Below are 19,118 nucleotides of genomic sequence, written 5' to 3'. Positions count from 1 at the left end.
GGCTGTTGTGGCTTATGATCAAATTACATGAAGGGACGGCCGCTAGGGTGAGGTTAACACCTGAGGGCGATCTCACAAACTCTGTACCAATAAATAAGGGGGTACGACAAGGGTGCATCCTTGCCCCCTATCTCTTTAACCTCTATATTAGTGACATGAGAACTTCCCTAATTGAGGCCCAAACCACCATTCATGCACCCAGGCTTGCAGACTATCGCTGCCCCTTACTATTGTACGCTGACGATGCGGTGATCCTCTCATATTCAAGAATCGGTTTGAGGAGGGCCTTTAAAATCTTCGCGTTATATTGCCAAACAAATTTACTTACTATTAACCATTCCAAATCTAAAGTCCTAATTTTTTTCCAGGAGTCGTAAATTGTATAGGTGGGAACTCGAGGGGAAGCCAACTGAACAAGTCTACAAATTTCAATATCTAGGAATTTACTTCCAGCACAATATGGGATGGAAAGCGCATATCACATACTTACAAAATAAGGGCAAAGCCCTTATCTACGCTCTATTACGCTTTTTCTTTACAGAGGGGGCTATGCATGTTCCATCTGCCTTAAAAGTTTATAGTGCAAAAGTGGTTGCAACTATGGCCTATGCGGTCCCTTTATGGGGCGCTTTTGTAAACCTCATGCCTCTGGTGACATTGCAAAATCTTTTTCTCAGACGCCTTTTGAAACTACCCTCCTGTGTAAGCAACTCGGCTATTCGCTTAGAACTTAAGACCCCCGCCTTAGAGATCCTGATGTGGAGACATGCCTTTAATTACTGGCTGTCCCTTTGGCATAAATTGCCCAATTACCATCTTACTCAGTGCCTTTGGAGAGATGAATTTACCAGCCCATGGGCAACAAAAATCCATTCCAAACTGTTGTCTTATGGAATCTCTCCTTCCGATATACTAAATTTAGATCTAATTACAGCAAAAAAGGTCATCAAACAAAGATTGGAGGAGGTTGATTTGCAACAAAATCTTACTACAGGTGGGGGTACATGTTCCCCGATAAATCAGGGCATTACATTTATGTCCCAGATACCTCGATATCTGTCTACCTTATCGGTTGCGTCGCATAGATTCGCTTTTGTTAGAGCCAGATTTAATGTGTTCCACCCAAAAGTGCTGAGCAATAGATTTTCTAACGGTAAAACCTCTGTTTTATGCGCATGTGACAACAAATCAATAGAATCCCTTTATCATATCTTGTTTAATTGTCCTTTATATATTGTTCCCCGATCAAGGATTCTGAGTTCAATCATTTTGGAAACTGTTGCTAAACCACCTGAATTACATCTAGCCTATCTACTCCAGGACATTGACTCTTATAGAACATTACAGGTTGCCAGATTCCTGAATTCAGTTCTTTCATATAAAAGACTTCATGGAATGCTGCATGACTGTTAAAAATCTAGTAAACTCTATCCACCATCTTTATATTCAAGGCCACAATACGGTACATCTAGAGATTGTATGTAACGTGAAGGAGATTATGCGTTGAAATATTTTAGTTGATATTTTAGAATGTAAAATGCTATTTTATTTATTGATTGGTTTTACCTTGTGGGCTTATATCCTCTAGAGAGAACACACCATTTGAATGGCAGTGCCCATCAACTTTGTGGGGGCAGCCCCCTCAAATATTTTATTGCGGGGCAAAGACCCCTCAGCCCCTAGGAGTTGGCTCCTATGTTCCAAGGCAATATCAATTCAGCTTCCTAAGTTCTCACCAGTTCTTTCAGCACATCTGTACAAAATTACTTGTCTGGCCCTTAAACCATAACAATTCCAGTAAAATGTTTTTCTTTCTAGCTACTACCTAGGAGTATTGTTGGTCATTAAACTTTTGCACAGCAGAAAATCATAGCCAGTGTTTTACTGATGGTCTAAACACCATACCGGTATAAAATAATGATTGCTTTGTTTAATTTTGCAGTTGACGATCTGCCATCAATGAAGAAGGATGTTAGGAACCTGATGTTACTAGCAAAGATTTGTGAGACAACTAAAAGAGGAGAAGTTGTTCTGAATACTCTGAACATGGTAGAAAACCAATGTAGTATAAGCCTCATGTACTCCTGGGGATGATTCTAAAGTGGTTACCCAAATAAATCTAAATAATAAAAAGACTTGGGTTTTTAAACCAAGATTGAATTAAGTAGAAACTTTTTACACTAATTAACTAATTCTAATACAATTTAAGACTATGTAACTTACAGTATACTTCAGATACAGAAGGAGACCAACTGGAAGGAAGTAGTACAAAGCACTAAATAGAACGCTTATTCAGTAGTCCTCATTCTTGTATACAATATCTTATAAAGATGCTAGGATGGGTACACCCCACAATGCCTTCACTTGGTATATTTGTTCATTTTTAAGGCATACGACATCCAGCAAAGGATACTGAAGCGTGTCCGTGTAGAGCAGCCTGAATTGATTCCTTCCCAGAAACAGGTGTTGTTAATGATCTGTGTACAGTTTGCCAAGTTCCACCAAGCAGAGAAGGAATATGAAAAAGCTTTGAAGTACTACACGGAAGCTCTATCCTGCGTTCCAACTGATAGTAAGGTAAACATGATCTTCAGTCTCCAACTGAAAGGAATGTCTGTACTAAGGTTGAGTAAAACATTGCCTACCCAGCCTTTCTGGTTGTTGGGATTATTGCAATAATCAAATGTTTGATTCATTTCATTCTGCATGCTCCAGATCATTTAACACGACTTATCTATGCCTCAGGAACGCGGGTGGTGCTGTGGGTAAAACCTCAGCGCCTAGGACTTGCTGATCACATGGTCGGCGGTTCGAATCCCCGCGGCGGGGTGCACTCCCGTTGTTCGGTCCCAGCGCCTGCCAACCTAGCAGTTCGAAAGCACCCTCGGGTGCAAGTAGATAAATAGGGACCGCTTACCAGCGGGAAGGTAAACGGCGTTCCGTGTGCTGCACTGGCTCACCAGATGCAGCTTGTCACGCTGGCCACGTGACCCGGAAGTGTCTTCGGACAGTGCTGGCTCCCGGCCTATAGAGTGAGATGAGCGCACAACCCTAGAGTCTGTCAAGACTGGCCCATATGGGCAGGGGTACCTTTACCTTTATCTATGCCTCAACTTTCAAAGAGACTAGGATTCATCTTGTTATTTATTAAAAGTATTGGTTGCTTTTTCTTGCCAAAGGCAACTCAAAGCAATTTACAACAAAGTCCTATTGTGTGTATTCAAAACATGTTAGTGGATCAAACAGGGAAAATTGGATTACATAGGACTGAAGGTGGAAATTCTAAACAGTGAAGCCTAAGCCTTCAGACCCAAATCCAGGGCCCTGCAGTCTAGTCTAGTCCAGTCCCTCCAGTGACCACCCAGAGTGTGTCAGATGTTGGCAAATGGGCTGATACTGGTATGATGAGGCCCACTGATGCCAATCACCAGTTATCTGTCCTTAATTTTTCTATTTAAAAAACCCATTTTATAGACAGGGAGTGAGTTCTATGGAATGAGGACTACAAACATCTGCCACAATTATCAGTACCAAAATGATCATTACCAAAGATCCATTGCTGCTTAAAATACTTTTCCATTTTATTTTCAGATAATGTTGGAATTAGCTCAGCTGTATTTGATGCAAGAAGATACAGAGCAGTGTGAGCATTATTGTACGCTCCTGCTTCAAGATGATGAGAGCAATGAAATTGGAACAATGGTAACACTGTTATTCTGCCTTCCACTAAACTTAAGCTTTGCTGGTGTGCAGTGGACGCTCGGGTTGCGAATGTGATCCGTGCGGGAGGGACATTCGCAACCCGCAGTGCCGTGTCTGTGCACGTGCAGGTCGCGATTTGGTGCTTTTGTGCATGCACGAGTGCCGAAACCCAGAAATAACCTGTTCCGGTATTTCCAGGTTTGGCACAGTGCACAACCCAAAAACGTGCAATCTGAAGCGTCTGTAACCCGAGGTATGACTGTACTGTATATCTTTATGAGCCACCAGGTAGGAGGGTTTTTGAAAAGCTTCTGAAGTAGAGCCCAACTGTTTCTACACACCTATGCAGCTGTGTGGAAGGGATAGGAGGATTCACATTGGTCTTAAACTACACAATTTTGACTAACATATTAGTGACACAGAGCATGCTCAAACATAGTAATGTCTTTCAGATACCAAATAGTGCTTCCCCTTCCTGGATACTGCACCTCATGCATCTATTACAGGTGCTTTAAAGAGCAGAAGGAGCTATTTTATGTCAGAGTTTGCTTTGGGAAAGGGCTTTAACAGTGCAGGGAACCACTACTGAAGAAAATCACTGCCTAAATAGATATTTAATTTGATTTTTGATTTTTTTTATTGAATCAGGGCCTGTAAGACAGAGTTGTTCCGCCTGGCCTTAGGCTTGGAGCCAATTTGATTCCCTCCCTCTCTTTCTTTTTTCTTTTCCTTCTCCTCCTGCGATGAGGCTACATTTTAATATTTTAATGTTTCAATATTTTAATGTTGTATTTTAATTTTGTTTTTAAGTTGTAATCATTCAACTTGTTTTTATTATTGCTTGTAAGCCGCTCTGAGCCCGGCCTTGGCTGGGGAGGGCGGGGTATAAATAAAAATTATTATTATTATTATTATTATTATTATTTTGTATTGTCCCTCATGTATGAAAATGGTGGGTCAGAGAAGACTTATTGGTGGGTTGTCAATCAGCAGCTAAGGGTGGGGATTGCAGATGGAATTATGGAAATACACTTTCAGATCATAAGGGCAATGAGTGGGGAGGAAGAAATGAATACAGACAGACAAGCATAAATAAACATGGTCAAGTCTGCCACACATATGCATGGGAACATAGGGCCTTTGTAAACACGATGGACTACTGTACTTTGACAGCATATGTGTTGGGGGGGAAAATACAAAGCACATGGAATCATAGACTTGTAGAATTGGAAGGGACCCTGCGTATCATGTAGTCCAACCGAATAAGCAGCTGCCTCATATGGGGACAGAACCTGCAACCTTGGCATTTTGAGCACTGTGCTCTAACCAACTGAGCTATTTCATGTTTTGTGACAACATTCATGTTTTCCTGGGTATGTTGTGCATGCATACTATGTGTATAAGCAGTGAAATATGTGTATAAGCTGTCACACGTGAATGTGTATGGTTTTCGCTTGTTTTACAGTCAAGAAGTGTTGTCCGTGTAAGAAATTGATCACATTTGAATCATCCCTCAATCCCTTGAATCACCCTGATACTAACACAGGGCTAAGATTAAGAGTCCTCATTGTTCCATCTCCATCCTGGAAGGCTGGATTTTCATAAACGTATTTATGACTTGTGAAAAGTCAAAAATCTGGCTCTTTCCTAAGCATTGATACCATTTGGTCTGAGTGTGAAATAGCTGTTCCTTTTCTAGATGATGGCTAACCTTATGTTCAGAAAAGAGGCATACGAAGAAGCTATAAGTCTGTACCGGAATGTTCTGGAGAAATCTCCAGGTATTTTGTAGCATTTATATACTGGAGGTTTTGGGGGGTGGCCATAAAAAGGGCCTCTAAAGCATCTCATGAGATAAATACAGTAAACAGGAGCATTTTGATGAAAGGGTGTCTGTGTTTCTGGATGGGTGCATGGCAAAATGCAGATTTGTTTGTTTCTTCATTTTTCAACAGAAGAGTGTTTATTCTTTCAGACTCTTATATGTGAACAAATTATCTGTGAAATAAGTTGGAAATACATCTTTTAAAAATTGTGTGCTTTTAGATAACTTCTTGGTCATGGAGAATTTGATTGATTTACTGAGAAGAAGTGGTAAACTTGATGAAGCAACACACTTTTTTGAACTGGCCAAGAGAAAATCATCTCGAACAGCTTTGGATCCCGGTTATAACTACTGCATGGGACTTTATTGCTGGTAAATCATAGAAACCAGTACTAATGGGAGTCACAGAACAAGGGCCCAACCAGAAATGATGAGGGTGATCCATGATAAAGATCTATTGTTGCTTAGAAGCTACTGGGGAGAAGGGAATTTGGAACATAACCATAGCACTGTGGGAGACAATTTAGTGGCTCTTTCTTCCTGTGCTGTTCTTTACTGCAAGTACTCTCCATCTCCAAGTTGCTATTTGTCCACTTTCTGTGAGTGAAAACATAGGGTGCTTAAGAATGCGAATGAGTCATGATTTTGCAAATGGGTAGTTGGCAACAAGTTTGGTTAAATAAATAAAAAACTTAATGGATAAATCTGGATTAAATGGGAAGAATGGCCAGTGTTTTGAGGCCCAATGGCTATCTTGTGGAAGTTCTGGAAAAAAATGATTGCTTAAGGATTGCCAAGCCCTCAAACCAGTCTAGAAATATCCTTACCTGTGAGCTGGGAATCAGAAAAATAGTACGGGTGGAAAGGTGTTTTGTTTTCTAAAAAGTTGTGCTGTGGTTCCAGTTCCAGGTCCTTGCAGTTGCTATGTTTTTGCTAATGTTTCTATTGTGAAAGTTCCTAACCATGAATCTCTTGTGCCTCATCTGGTACGGTCCTTAAATCCTGTGCAATAGCTCTGCACAAATAAACCAAGGAAACTCATTTTACAGTCTCCTTAATAAACGTATCCTTTTTGTTTTTTCAAACTAGTGAGCTACTTTGTTTCCCCACTTGGAAGTATGCTTGAGAATTTGACTGTTCTTACTTTTAAACACTTTTCAATTGCACACACTGGATTTGTTGTGCCTAGAATTTCCTTTGGCTTAAATAAAGTCTATCTCCTTTTTTTTCTTATGGTCCCGCAATAGGAAATTTCTCGCCTCTTCTGACCAGTTCAACACAGAATTAAGTGCGTCTGAGTCCTATGATTGCTTGCAGCTTAAGCACACTTTCCTCTTTATTGAATTGAGGCCGTCACCTTGCACTAAACCCTTAGATTGGATTTGGCAGGGAAGAAGAATATGTGGATATATGCTTGTTAACAAGACTGATATTTTAAGGGTCTCTCATTTCACCTAGGTCTTCAATACTTTCTCCCCACAAACAGGCACATGATGCAGCCCAATCAGGCACTGAAGTTCTTCAACAAAGCACGTAAGGATAGTGACTGGGGCCAGAAAGCCCTTGGCCATATGATTCAGATATGCCTAAATCCTGACAATGACATAATAGGCAGAGAGACTTTAGGAAACCAGAATACCATGGATACTAGGTAAGGAAAAGTCCTGTAACAGAATATAAAAATCACATTCTTAAAGTCAACTTGAAGTACAGGCATCCCCTCGTTTACACAGGGATTCCATTCTGGACCCCTGTGCACTTAAGTGAAATCACGTAAAGTAGGGAGCACCCTCTAAATACCCTTTAAAAGTCCTCTCTGCCGCTCCCTCTTCAATCCATATCAAAAATACTGTATTCAAAAATATCCAAAACTAGAATTGAAACTCTGGGGCCCAGTGGTGGAGCATATATCCCCACGCTGCCCAGGGCAGGCACCCCCCCCATGCCCCAGAGTTCAGAGTAAGAGAGTGGTTGGGTTACTGCTGCTCACTCTTCGTGTGTTTTTAGTCTTTGTTGGAAGCCACCCAGAGTGGCTGGGGAAACCCAGCCAGATGCGCGGGGCACAAATAATAAATTATTATTATTATTATAGCAGAGACATCACCTTGTCAACAAAGGTCCATATAGTTAAAGCTATGGTTTTCCCAGTAGTGATGTATGGAAGTGAGAGCTGGGCCATAAAGAAGGCTGGTCGCCGAAGAATGGATGCTTTTGAATTCTGGTGCTGGAGGAGACTCTTGAGAGTCCTATGGACTGCAAGAAGATCAAACCTCTCCATTCTGAAGGAAATCAGCCCTGAGTGCTCACTGGAAGGACAGATCCTGAAGCTGAGGCTCCAAGACTTTGGCCACCTCATGAGAAGAGAAGACTCCCTGGAAAAGACCCTGATGTTGGGAAAGATGGAGGGCACAAGGAGAAGGGGACGACAGAGGATGAGATGGTTGGATAGTGTTCTTGAAGCTACCAGCATGAGTTTGACCAAACTGCGGGAGGCAGTGGAAGAGAGGAGTGCCTGGCGTGCTCTGGTCCATGGGGTCACGAAGAGTTGGACACAGCTAAACGACTAAACAACAACAACAACAAACACAAAACACACTATATACAAACAGTTGCTTGAGGAAGTCTTCCCTCTCTCTCTGAGCCCAGAGAGGGCTTTCTGGTCCATGGGGTCATGAAGAGTCAGACACAACTAAACGACTAAACAAGAAATTATTATTATTATTATTATTATTATTATTATTATTATTATTATTATTATTACTCTCCTCTTGCTCTTTGCAGCCGGGTCAGATATGACCTGACAATGGAGCTGCTGTGAGAGGATTGCTCTCTGCCGCTGGGTTAGAAGAGCTGCTGCTGCCGCCGGGCATAAGGTGTACCGCTCACTAGCCTGCCATTTTGTTACCCCACTCAGTCATGACACCCGGGGCGGCTGCACCCACCGCACTCCCCCTCCTACGGCTCTGCTGGGGCCAGCTGGAGGCTGCATGGAAAAGCGGCTCTTGCTGTTGCACTACCCTGCAACTAGCTGATAGCTGGGGATGCTGAGCAGCTTAAACAAAGCCCATTGTACCTCCGGCCTCTTTGGGGCTTCCTCTGCCTTTGTGTCCCTTTATTCGTATGCATTTCATTTGTAGATGGAACAGAATATTGGGAGAGGGAGGAAGCAACTTGTATGTAGCCTTCTGCTGAACTGATAGCAGTTCCCCGGGTTAGGATATAGGTGTAAATGCTTTAATCTAAATCAGATAATGGTCATACTGTTCTTATAGAATAAATAGGTGGTCTTTGATAGCCTAGGAAACAGAAACTGTTTTCTTCTTGCTAGTAATCTGAAGGAAAAGAAAGAATCTGAACAACACGGCATACGTACAGCCGAGAAACTTCTCAAGGAGTTTTATCCTCACTCACAAGAAGGGCAGAATCAAGTAGAGATGTTACAGAGCTACTGCTTAATGGCTACGAGAGAGACACATAATGTGGAGAAGGCCCTGAAAGTATTTACCGAAATGTGCCAAAATGAGGTAAAGGCATAGGCGCCGACTCCATGGGGCTTGAGGGGGCCCGAGCCCCCTCAAAAATTCGTTTGGGGGGGCTCCGCCCCCCCAATAATCTCCGGCGCCCCTCCAGCAGAGCGCCATCGCCGCCCCTCCCCCAGCCCAAAATGCACAGGGAGGGGCGGGCTGCATGCCTCCTGCCCTCCCTCCCGAGCAAAAGCTCCACCCAATTTCCTTTGGAGCTGATTAATAGGCGCAGCACGCTCTCCCCTATTCGCTCACGAGGAGGCGGCGCCACTTTATTTGCATATTCATGAGCTTATTTATTATTCATGAGCTTTCCCGGGCCCCCCCAATATTTTTTATAAGTCCGCGTCCCTGGGTAAAGGTAGTTTCTTCCATGAGTGGTAAGCAGCTTGGAGAGGTCATTTATATTCATGGTAGTGGCTGCTGGCTAACAGTAAAAAAAAACACTGGATACAGTGGTACCTCGCAAGACGAATGCCTCGCAAGCAAAAAACTCGCTAGACGAAAGGGTGTTTTGTTTTTTGAGCTGCTTTGCAAGATGATTTTCCCTATGGGCTTGCTTCGCAAGACGGAAACGTCTTGCAAGTTTGTTTCCTTTTTCTTAACACCGTTAATACAGTTGCGACTTGACTTTGAGGAGCAACTCATAGAATGCGGTGTGGTAGCCTTTTTTGAGGTTTTTAAAGCCTTTAGTGATTTTTGAAGCTTTTCCAAAATTTTCCCGACACCGTGCTTCGCAAGACGAAAAAAATCGCAAGACGACAAAACTCGCGAAACGAATTCATTTCGTCTTGCGAGGCACCACTGTATTCCTATGGATGTTTGACACCAGAAACTGTAGTATATTGCTATCTCAAAGATGAGACTCCTTAGGGATTATGGGAGTTGTAGTCTAAAATAACTGGAGGGCCTCAGGTTACGGAAGGCTGCTGTATAATGACAATCTACACCATGCAGTTTCTTTAGCGTGAGGTAGCAACTTTGTACAGTGGTACCTCGGGTTACATACGCTTCAGGTTACACACTCCGCTAACCCAGAAATAGTGCTTCAGGTTAAGAACTTTGCTTCAGGATAAGAACAGAAATTGGGCTCCGGCGGCAGCAGCAGGAGGCCCCATTAGCTAAAATGATGCTTCAGGTTAAGAACAGTTTCAGGTTAAGAACAGACCTCCGGAACAAATTAAGTACTTAACCCGAGGTACCACTGTAGTTTCTCCGCACATATATTTTCTTCACACCACCACTTTATGCCCATTTATGTAATGCACCTAAATCTTCAGTTTATTCAGACGGGATGCATAATCTGTTGCTACCCTTAGTCTGGTAGGCTTCTCACTGTTAGAAGGCCAAGACACTGGTGTTCTCTTACTTCATAGATTTCATATGCAAAATGATCTGTGATTATAAAAGAAAAGTGATGACAGTTCGCTGAACTGTTCATTTTAAAAACAAAACTTGTCTTTTATATATCTAAATCAGAGGGACAGCGTTTCAGCCGTTTTAGCAGTGTCTCAAGCATACATGCTTCTTAAGCAGCCACTCAAAGCCAGGAACCAGCTGAAGCGCTTGATGAAAGCAAAATGGAGTTTGACAGAAGCTGAAGACTTAGAAAAGTGTTGGATTTTGTTGGCAGACAGCTACACTGCATGTGGGAAGTTTGACTGTGCAATTGAGCTAGTGAAGCGCTGCTTGCGGCACAATAAGGTAAGAGGCTGGGAGTCTATTATAGTGGCAGAAGCACTTCCCTCTGGATTGTGCTCTTAGAGAGAAAAAATGCTTAAAGAAAATACTAACAGCCCAGGAGTGATTTGTTTTTGCACTGTAATTTTTTTTCTTTTAAGTCGTGCTCTAAAGCTTATGAATGCTTGGGATATATCGCAGAAAAGGAAAAGGCCTACAAAGATGCTGCAGCCAATTATGAATTAGCTTGGAAACATAGTCACCAAGCAAATCCTACTGTTGGTAAGTAAAAAAGTTATTGCTTTGCTTCTATATCTCTATGCGCTGAGGCAATTAGGATTGTGAAAACAGTGAAATTGCTCTCAACCAGTTGTGGAAAATTGAGAGTCTAGCAGAAATAGAAGTACACGTGCAAAATACTATAACAGTAATATTATTCCTGTTATCAGTAATAATATTTCTTATACCAGTTACCACCATACATATTGAACAGTACATTTTATAACTCTCCAGTTTAATAAAATATCATTTTGATCTAGTTTCTGCTTGTTTAATTTGCCAGGTTTATGATTCTTACAGTGAAATCCTGTGTATATCTAGGTAGAAGTAAAGCTCAGCTCCCAACTGTGTAAAGGATTGCAACATTAACTAGTCATTGTATAGGTTTCTGATGTTATGCATGACAATTACCGTATTTTTCGCCCTATAGGATGCACTTTTCCCCCTCCAAAAATGAAGGGGAAATGTGTGTGCGTCCTATGGGGCGAATGCAGGCTTTCCTAGGCTTCCTGCAGCTCTGCGCCACCCTCCGGATCCCGGTGCGAAGCCGCACGGGGCTCCGGAGGGTAGCGCAGAGCTGCCTGCGTTCCCGGGCTTCCTGCAGCTCTGTGCCACCCTCCAGATCCCGGCGCGAAGCCACGCGGGGCTCCGGAGGGTAGCGCAGGCAGAGCTGCCTGCATTCCAAAGCCTGGTGCGCGCTGAAGAGCGCGCCCGGGCTTCGCGCACCTCTCCGCAAGCCTGGGGAGACCGGCGTGGCTCCCTAGGCTTGCGGATAGCAGGCTGTTCTGGGGGCTGGGGTCGGGGGACGCTCGGGCTTCCCCCGCGCCTGCCCTGTGCCTGGGGGGGAAATAATTTTTTTTTATTCCCCCCCCCCGCAAAAAAAATTAGGTGCGTCCTATGGGGCGGTGCTTCCTATGGGGCGAAAAATACGATATCTTCAGATTATTTTTAAAAAGCACTGAAGACATTAACTGCCATTCCCACAAAATCATTTCACTGCGTCCATCATTTACTATTTTGTTTTTAGTTAGCAATTCATATTAAGCAGAACACTAACCTTTTCCTCTTTTGCTGTAGGATTTAAACTTGCTTTCAACTATCTAAAAGATAAGAGATACGTGGAAGCAATAGATGTGTGCCATGATGTAAGTTCTCCAAACATAAATCTGTAAGCAGTGCTTGCTATAGACCAGCATTTTCAATTTTTACTCTCAGGGCACCCTATTGCCCTTGATTTTGCAGTCATGCAACCCACTATGATTTTGTTCTGGAACCCCTCCGCCCAGCACAAAACTGAGGGTATGTCCAACACTTTCTTGCAGTTTCACATAGCCGCAAAAAACTGACTTTCAATGAAGCTAGTCTGCCTTTCCTGACCTTTTTGAGAAAAACGGCAAGCTTTTTGTTCCTAGGAACACAAGGCTGGGTCTATAGTAAGTTGCACTTAGTTGTCATTGATATCAGTGAGACTTAGGTCAGGACTAACTTGCTCCATTGATTTCATGGAGATTAGCCTGGATCAGACGCAGAGTTTGATTGCTGCCAAATTGTGGTTGATTAATATTAAGAGAGTTTTAAAAATTTATTAATATATTTATTTACAACATTTTTTAAAAAGCTAATCATTAATTTCTTGTTTATTAAAGGTTCTGAAGGCATGCCCAGAATATCCAAAAATTAGAGAAGAAATTTTGGAAAAGGCTCAAACAGCAATTAAACCTTAGAGTGTTGATTACATCACTCCTGCGCAACCTAAAACTCTCAAACCATAATTTTCAATAAAGTTGTCTTGTGCAGTTTAAAGCAGCTTAATTGGTAGTATTACAAGCTGCAGTAGCCCTTTGCCAAAGTAGCTTACTGGGAAGGAAATTGGTTTTAGCTACGATTGCTAAATAAGCCTATCCAATTAGGATTCAAACTGTGACTTTTGTTTGAATGGGCTGCCTTGGTCCCCTGACCATGGCAGAGTGCCTTGCATTTTGCCTGTCAAGCTGGCTGATGCTCCATCCAGTGTTTCTCAGCCTTGGGTCCCCAGATGTTGTTGGACTACAACTCCCATCATCCATGACCACTGGTCCTGCTAGCTACGGATGATGGGAGTTGTAGTCCAATAACAGCTGGGGATCCAAGGTTGAGAAAGGATGCTCCATACACACCTTACATTTAAAGCATATGACATTTAAAGCACATGACCTGAATAATCCTAGGAACAGGTGCTAAGGGTGCTAAGGTGGTGCAGTGTGAAGAGGGTTAACCCATTTTTTTTTGGCGGGGCTTATAAAGTTCCTTCTCTTGCCCTGAATTTGAATGGATATCCTTCAAATTTAAATCTCCCTTCACCAGACCACTTTTCCATTTATGAATAGTGTTGAAACAAGCTATGAAAAAGAAGGGGGGAAATGAACGTGTTTTTAGTTCCAACTGCTGTTAGCTTCAGAAAGTTAAGCTTTCTGATTAAAATAGGTGGGACGTAAAAGTGCTTAACCTGGTCTAGATGATTCCTAGAGTATCCAAGAACTGATACTTGACATTATAACCATCACTGCCAAAGTGGACAAATGCTTAGGCACTAGATCCTGGCTTTCAAACTTGTCATGAGTGATATTAAGTGTGGCCATTCAACTTCATTTTCAGCCTGAGCAATCCTCTCTTCATCTGTTAAAAAGGAAATCAGATGGCAGCTTTAGGGGCCCAAAGCTGCAAGAGATTGTTGTTTGTACATAAAAGGGGATTACAGATCCCCAAACCCTGAGGCAATGCCATTGGAAGCCTACAGTGGGAGGCCCTCAGCCCTTAAATTAAATTCCGCTTTCTTGCTGTTTTTCTTTCTTTCTGTCTGCCTTTAAGAATTGAGCACTGGCGCCATTTGGAAAGCAGAAAAAATCACTTTTACAAGCATACCAAAGGCCCTTCTGCACAGTACACTACAACAACTGATGTTTGCCAGGAAGAATACAGGAGGCTGTGGCCAATCCCATCTCTTCAATGAACATACCTGTAGGATACATGCATTTTCAGACACCTGTTAATCACATTCACACTTTTTAGGTGGACAGTTACAAAATCGTAGTGGAATAGCCTTACCAGCCAAGCAAATTAATGATTAATTCATTCCACAGTTTTCAGTGCATTTCCCCATCACTTTCCAAACTGCATAAAGTGAAGCTGCTTTTTAAAAAGTGGATTTGCCTTGAGGTACCTTACTTCCAGGGACGCGGGTGGCGCTGTGGGTAAGAGCTGTTCGACAGTGGAATTTGCTGCCAAGGAGTGTGGTGGAGTCTCCTTCTTTGGAGGTCTTTAAGCAGAGGCTTGACAGCCATATGTCAGGAGTGCTCTGATGGTGTTTCCTGCTTGGCAGGGGGTTGGACTCGATGGCCCTTGTGGTCTCTTCCAACTCTATGATTCTATGATTCTATGATTCTAGGGCTTGCCGATCGAAAGGTCGGCGGTTCGAATCCCCGCGGCGGGGTGCGCTCCCGTTGCTCGGTCCCAGTGCCTGCCAACCTAGCAGTTCAAAAGCACCCCTGGGTGCAAGTAGATAAATAGGAACCGCTTACTAGCGGGAAGGTAAACGGCGTTCCGTGTGCGGCTCTGGCTCGCCAGAGCAGCGATGTCACGCTGGCCACGTGACCCGGAGGTGTCTCCGGACAGCGCTGGCCCCCGGCCTCTTGAGTGAGATGGGCGCACAACCCCAGAGTCTGTCAAGACTGGCCCGTACGGGCAGGGGTACCTTTACCTTTACCTTTTTACCTTACTTCCAAGTACGCATGCACAAGTTTGTGCGTTAGCATAGGTCCCAGTCCTTTTCCATTTCTTTTCTTCCCCTAGATCTGTTGCCCAACCTGCCATTCAGGAAGTCGGAGATTTCCTTCTGAATCAAATTCTAGATTGCACAATAAAATATCTGCCCCCAACAAATTATGCAAACATGATGATAACATTTTGCACATTTGTCTGAGTGGTTTCATTTATCCCAGTCGCAGAACCTTTACAGCAGGGGTCAGCAAACTTTTTCAGCAGGGGGCCGGTCCATTGTCCCTCAGACCTTGTGGGGGGCCGGACTATACTTTTTTTTGGGGGGGGGGGCGAATGAATGAATTCCTATGCCCCACAAATAACCCAGAGGTGCATTTTAAATAAAAGCACACATTCTACTCATTTAAAAACACCAGGCAGGCCCCACAAATAACCCAGAGGTGCATTCTTTTAAAAAGGACACATTCTACTCATGTAAAAACACGCTGATTCCTGGACTGTCCGCGAGCTGGATTTAAAAGGTGATTGGGCCAGATCTGGCCCCCAGACCTTAGTTTGCCTACCCATGCTTTACAGCTTTCTCAATGCCAAACCACATGCTGCAGTACCCCAGTGTCTATTTAAACTCAGAAACCTGCTTTGGGAAGTAGCCATGTGTCAGACGGGGGGGGGGGGGGGCAGGGAGAGAAAGAAATGTGCTTGCAAGAGCAAGTACACACTTTAAAGCTCATCACGGGAGCTAAAATCACTTGAGGGCAGTTTGAAGTGGGAAGAGAGCAGTTGGGGAAAGAATTGAACACCTCAAAACAGTTTTTCTAAATTTTTTTTAACCCACTAAAATTGCTTCAAAGATGTTATGCATAAATGTCTGCGTAGCGTGAGAAAAGGGTGCCATTTCCAACTCATGCCACTAGGTGGAGATGTCACTACACAAAGGTACACCTTAAATCTTAACATAAAATAGAAACATCAGCACTGAATGATATATGCAGATGCCACACTGAGTTATACTTTACTCCACTGCTGTGTGTTTGGGAATGACGGGGAACTGAATTAATGAGGATTCATTGCCTTGCTTCCAAATATTATCCCAGGACTGATAATATTTGGTGAAAGGTGGACTCTCCCAAACCTAATTTGTAACCGGTCAGTTCAAAATGGATTAAGAGGATGTCTACTGGACACCCTCAAATCCATCTTTTTAAAATGGGAAGGAATCAATGGGAGCTCCTGCCTGCACCCCTCCTGACCTGAAGAACCTCCTGATCGCAGGAGGGCTTGAAATCTAGCGAATGTGCCTAGAGATTTAGATTAAAACCCTTGCTTAGTGCCCTAGCAAACAGATGTGGTCCAGCAGTTTTAGAGGGTAAACCCATCTCAAAGGTTTCAGAAACACCTTGAATATTTTAAGCCAGGAATGAGCATTTTCTGGGCCCTTGGTCACATTTACCAGTGGGCAACCTACCAGGGCCCGTGTGCCAGCAGTTGGCAGGACCAGAGGCAAACGCAGCTGTTTGACCAGGGAACAGGAGGAGTTGCTGGGGAGAGGCCAGGCAGGTGCGCATGGTGCAATCGGCACTCTTCAGGTATGCAAGTCTTTTGCACTATCAGCACAGCAACATCCGCAACAAAATGACAGTCTGTATCCCCGCCCTGCACACATTTAATAGGGATTTACCATATTAAACCATTTAAAAATCAATAATAATAATAATAATATGGATTTACCATTTCAATGAAAAAACCTGCTAAATTAAAAACAGCTTTCCAATCCCCCAGTTGTGACATCTGAATTATCCACATGGAGGCACCCTTAGTTTTTGACCCCGGCATAAGGATCTTGGTTGCTCTTTGGCAATGAATATTATTTATACTAGAGCACAATGTGCTTCATTATTGTGGCCGTTAGAGGCCACTGAAGATCCCTAAATTACTACTATTATTTAAATGTATTACTCCTGTACATTTAATCCGCTGTTGGACAAGACGTGCTCTTCCTTCCTTCTTTGTTCTTGAGAGAGGGGGGGTGGAGGTGGGGAGACAGACATCTGTTATTGGTAAATGGATTTCTTCACGGTTTGCGGGAGGAGCAGGACTTTTTAACAATCCCTGCTACAGAAGGTTGGGCGTGTAGCTGGGAGTTGCCCAGTGCATTACCATGGCAACGCTGAAGCAAATATAAATTGTTCCTATGGTTACTTCAAGCAAAGAGGCGCATAGCTGATGCAAGGATGGCAAAAATACCTGCAGCTCTCTAAACCGAGTTGGATGGCTGCCTTGGGGAGCAGGTGAGGCTAGTAGTGCCTTTTGAAGTTCCAGAGTTTGACAGCTTCCCCTTATCTGTAGAAGCCAAGGAAAGGAAAGCTATCTGCACACCTGTTGAATCTCAGCCTCAGAGTCAGTAGAGACTGGAGACAGTGTGATCAGGATGAGGGGAACTCAGACACCACCAAACATATATGGAAACTCCCAAAGTTAAGTTACATTCTACCAAAACAACCCCACAAAATGAGCTTGAGCTGAATTTGTGTTGGCTTCAGTGCTTGCTTAATATTGCTCAATCTAATAAAATAACACAGTACAACCGTACCTTGGTTCTCAAACAGAATGCGTTCCGGGAGTCCATCCTGCAGCCAATCAGGAGCCGCGCCGGATGTTCGGCTTCCAGAAATCGTTCAAAAACTGGGACACTCCCTTCCGGGTTTCCATCATTTGGAAGCCGATTTGTTCTGGAGCCAAGGCGTTTGAGATCCAAGGTACACATTTGCATACACACCGTACGAAATCCAAGGTATGACTGTATGTAAATTAAGGCTAGAATCCTACACCCACTTATCGGTAACTCGCAGGCACTTACTCTTGAGTAGACCTTTATTGGAGGCCTGTTCACTGCTGCAGCGGATCAGGAATCGCATTACAGATATGACATTCCAGGGCCACACAGCCATTCAGATCTGAACACGTCACGGTGGCACAAAGGCAGTTCAGAGTGAGAGCAAAGAACCAGCTGCTAGGAAGGGCTCAAGTGCAGTGAACACAGCCCCTCCACAACGTATCATTAGAAAAGGATAATTTTCAGCATGCTGTGATCTAGTATATATGTACATGCAGGTATGAACCAGGCCCCTGAGTCCTTCTCTGAGCCAGATCACAGTCCCATCCCTACTCTGCCAGCCCTTGCTTTATATAAACCCCTTATTGAGCGAAGACTACTTGTCACTTTTATTTGGCTCTGAAACATGATGAACGCACCTAAGGTGGTGTGTAGAAATCAGGCACCCAGAGGACTCAAATTCAGCTCCTTAGGTAACAAACACCCTAGAAACGCCTTTGGAACGAGTGACAATAAAGATTTATTTATTTGAAAACAACAACATACATTGCCACTAGCAATTTTGTCCAGATAGATAAGGAAAATCCATTTCAGACCCTGCTAGAAAAAGCAAGGAAATTTGTCCGCTTGTTTTCTGAAACTCAAGTTGGGAAAAAGTGGCTCGCATACAACCATCCCTACAGAGGCTTTAACACAAAGCAGCCTGAAAGGCCAATCAAATCATGCAGCCAGAAATAATTATTCAAATGAACCAGAGTGCTAACTTGCAGGGTGCATTCTGAAGTGCAGAACTGCATTATCTTGACAGTGGAATTTTGCTTGGAGAGGGGCAGGCATACAGAATGTAACCCAGTCTTGGAAGAGGGAGGGAGGAGGAAATGAGTTCATATTTTAAGGGGAACTTCCCTAATTTGCTCTTTCTATATTAACACATGGACTGAAACATAGCCATCCTTTGAAATCTGCACTTTTTCATAATTTTGCAATGCAGTTTTCTAGCCAAGCAATAGGTACCCAAAGTACGCATAAAAGCCAATATATCAGTGAAGACAACATGCAAGAAGAAGAAAAGCGTTAGATTAAGGAAATCTGCTTTGCAAAACTGTATATTGGGAGAAATTTGCACTAAAATGAATTTCCATGAGGACTTCTTTTTAAAAAAACAAATCACAAACTGCTGGAGAACTGAACTTCAAAAAAAATGAAAAATATGAAACACAGAGAAACCAAAATTGACAGGTTCACCTGTCCCTACCTAGGAAGCACATTCAGATACAGTGGTGCCTCAGGTTACATATGCTTCAGGTTACATACGCTTCAGGTTACAGACTCCGCTAACCCAGAAATAGTGCTTCGGGTTAAGAACTTTGCTTCAGGATGAGAACAGAAATCGTGCTCCGGCGGTGCGGCGGCGGCGGGAGGCCCCAATAGCTAAAGTGGTGCTTCAGGTTAAGAACAGTTTCAGGTTAAGAACGGACCTCTGGAACGAATTAAGTACTTAACCCGAGGTACCACTGTA

The 19,118-nt window shown here is 43.3% G+C and overlaps 1 protein-coding gene across 4 annotated transcripts in view; it reads left to right on the top strand.

Moving 5' to 3' along the window:
- TTC21A (tetratricopeptide repeat domain 21A) overlaps window positions 1–12,813 on the top strand; it is a 32,342-nt gene extending 19,529 nt beyond the window's left edge. For all 4 annotated transcript variants that reach the window (XM_077936710.1, XM_077936709.1, XM_028750641.2 and 1 more), the window contains exons 19-29: window positions 1,943–2,049; window positions 2,389–2,577; window positions 3,592–3,702; window positions 5,402–5,483; window positions 5,749–5,899; window positions 7,014–7,178; window positions 8,856–9,051; window positions 10,531–10,755; window positions 10,893–11,013; window positions 12,088–12,155; window positions 12,657–12,813. In XM_077936710.1, coding sequence (XP_077792836.1) covers window positions 1,943–2,049; window positions 2,389–2,577; window positions 3,592–3,702; window positions 5,402–5,483; window positions 5,749–5,899; window positions 7,014–7,178; window positions 8,856–9,051; window positions 10,531–10,755; window positions 10,893–11,013; window positions 12,088–12,155; window positions 12,657–12,734 — 1,493 coding nt within the window. In that variant the 3' untranslated portion in view covers window positions 12,735–12,813. The remainder of the gene's footprint in view (window positions 1–1,942; window positions 2,050–2,388; window positions 2,578–3,591; window positions 3,703–5,401; window positions 5,484–5,748; window positions 5,900–7,013; window positions 7,179–8,855; window positions 9,052–10,530; window positions 10,756–10,892; window positions 11,014–12,087; window positions 12,156–12,656) is intronic.
- Window positions 12,814–19,118: the final 6,305 nt, after the last annotated feature.

Source organism: Podarcis muralis, chromosome 12 (genome assembly GCF_964188315.1).
Source record: "Podarcis muralis chromosome 12, rPodMur119.hap1.1, whole genome shotgun sequence".
In the NCBI taxonomy this organism is placed as follows: Eukaryota; Metazoa; Chordata; class Lepidosauria; order Squamata; family Lacertidae; genus Podarcis; species Podarcis muralis.
This window is presented reverse-complemented; position numbering and strand designations above follow the sequence as displayed.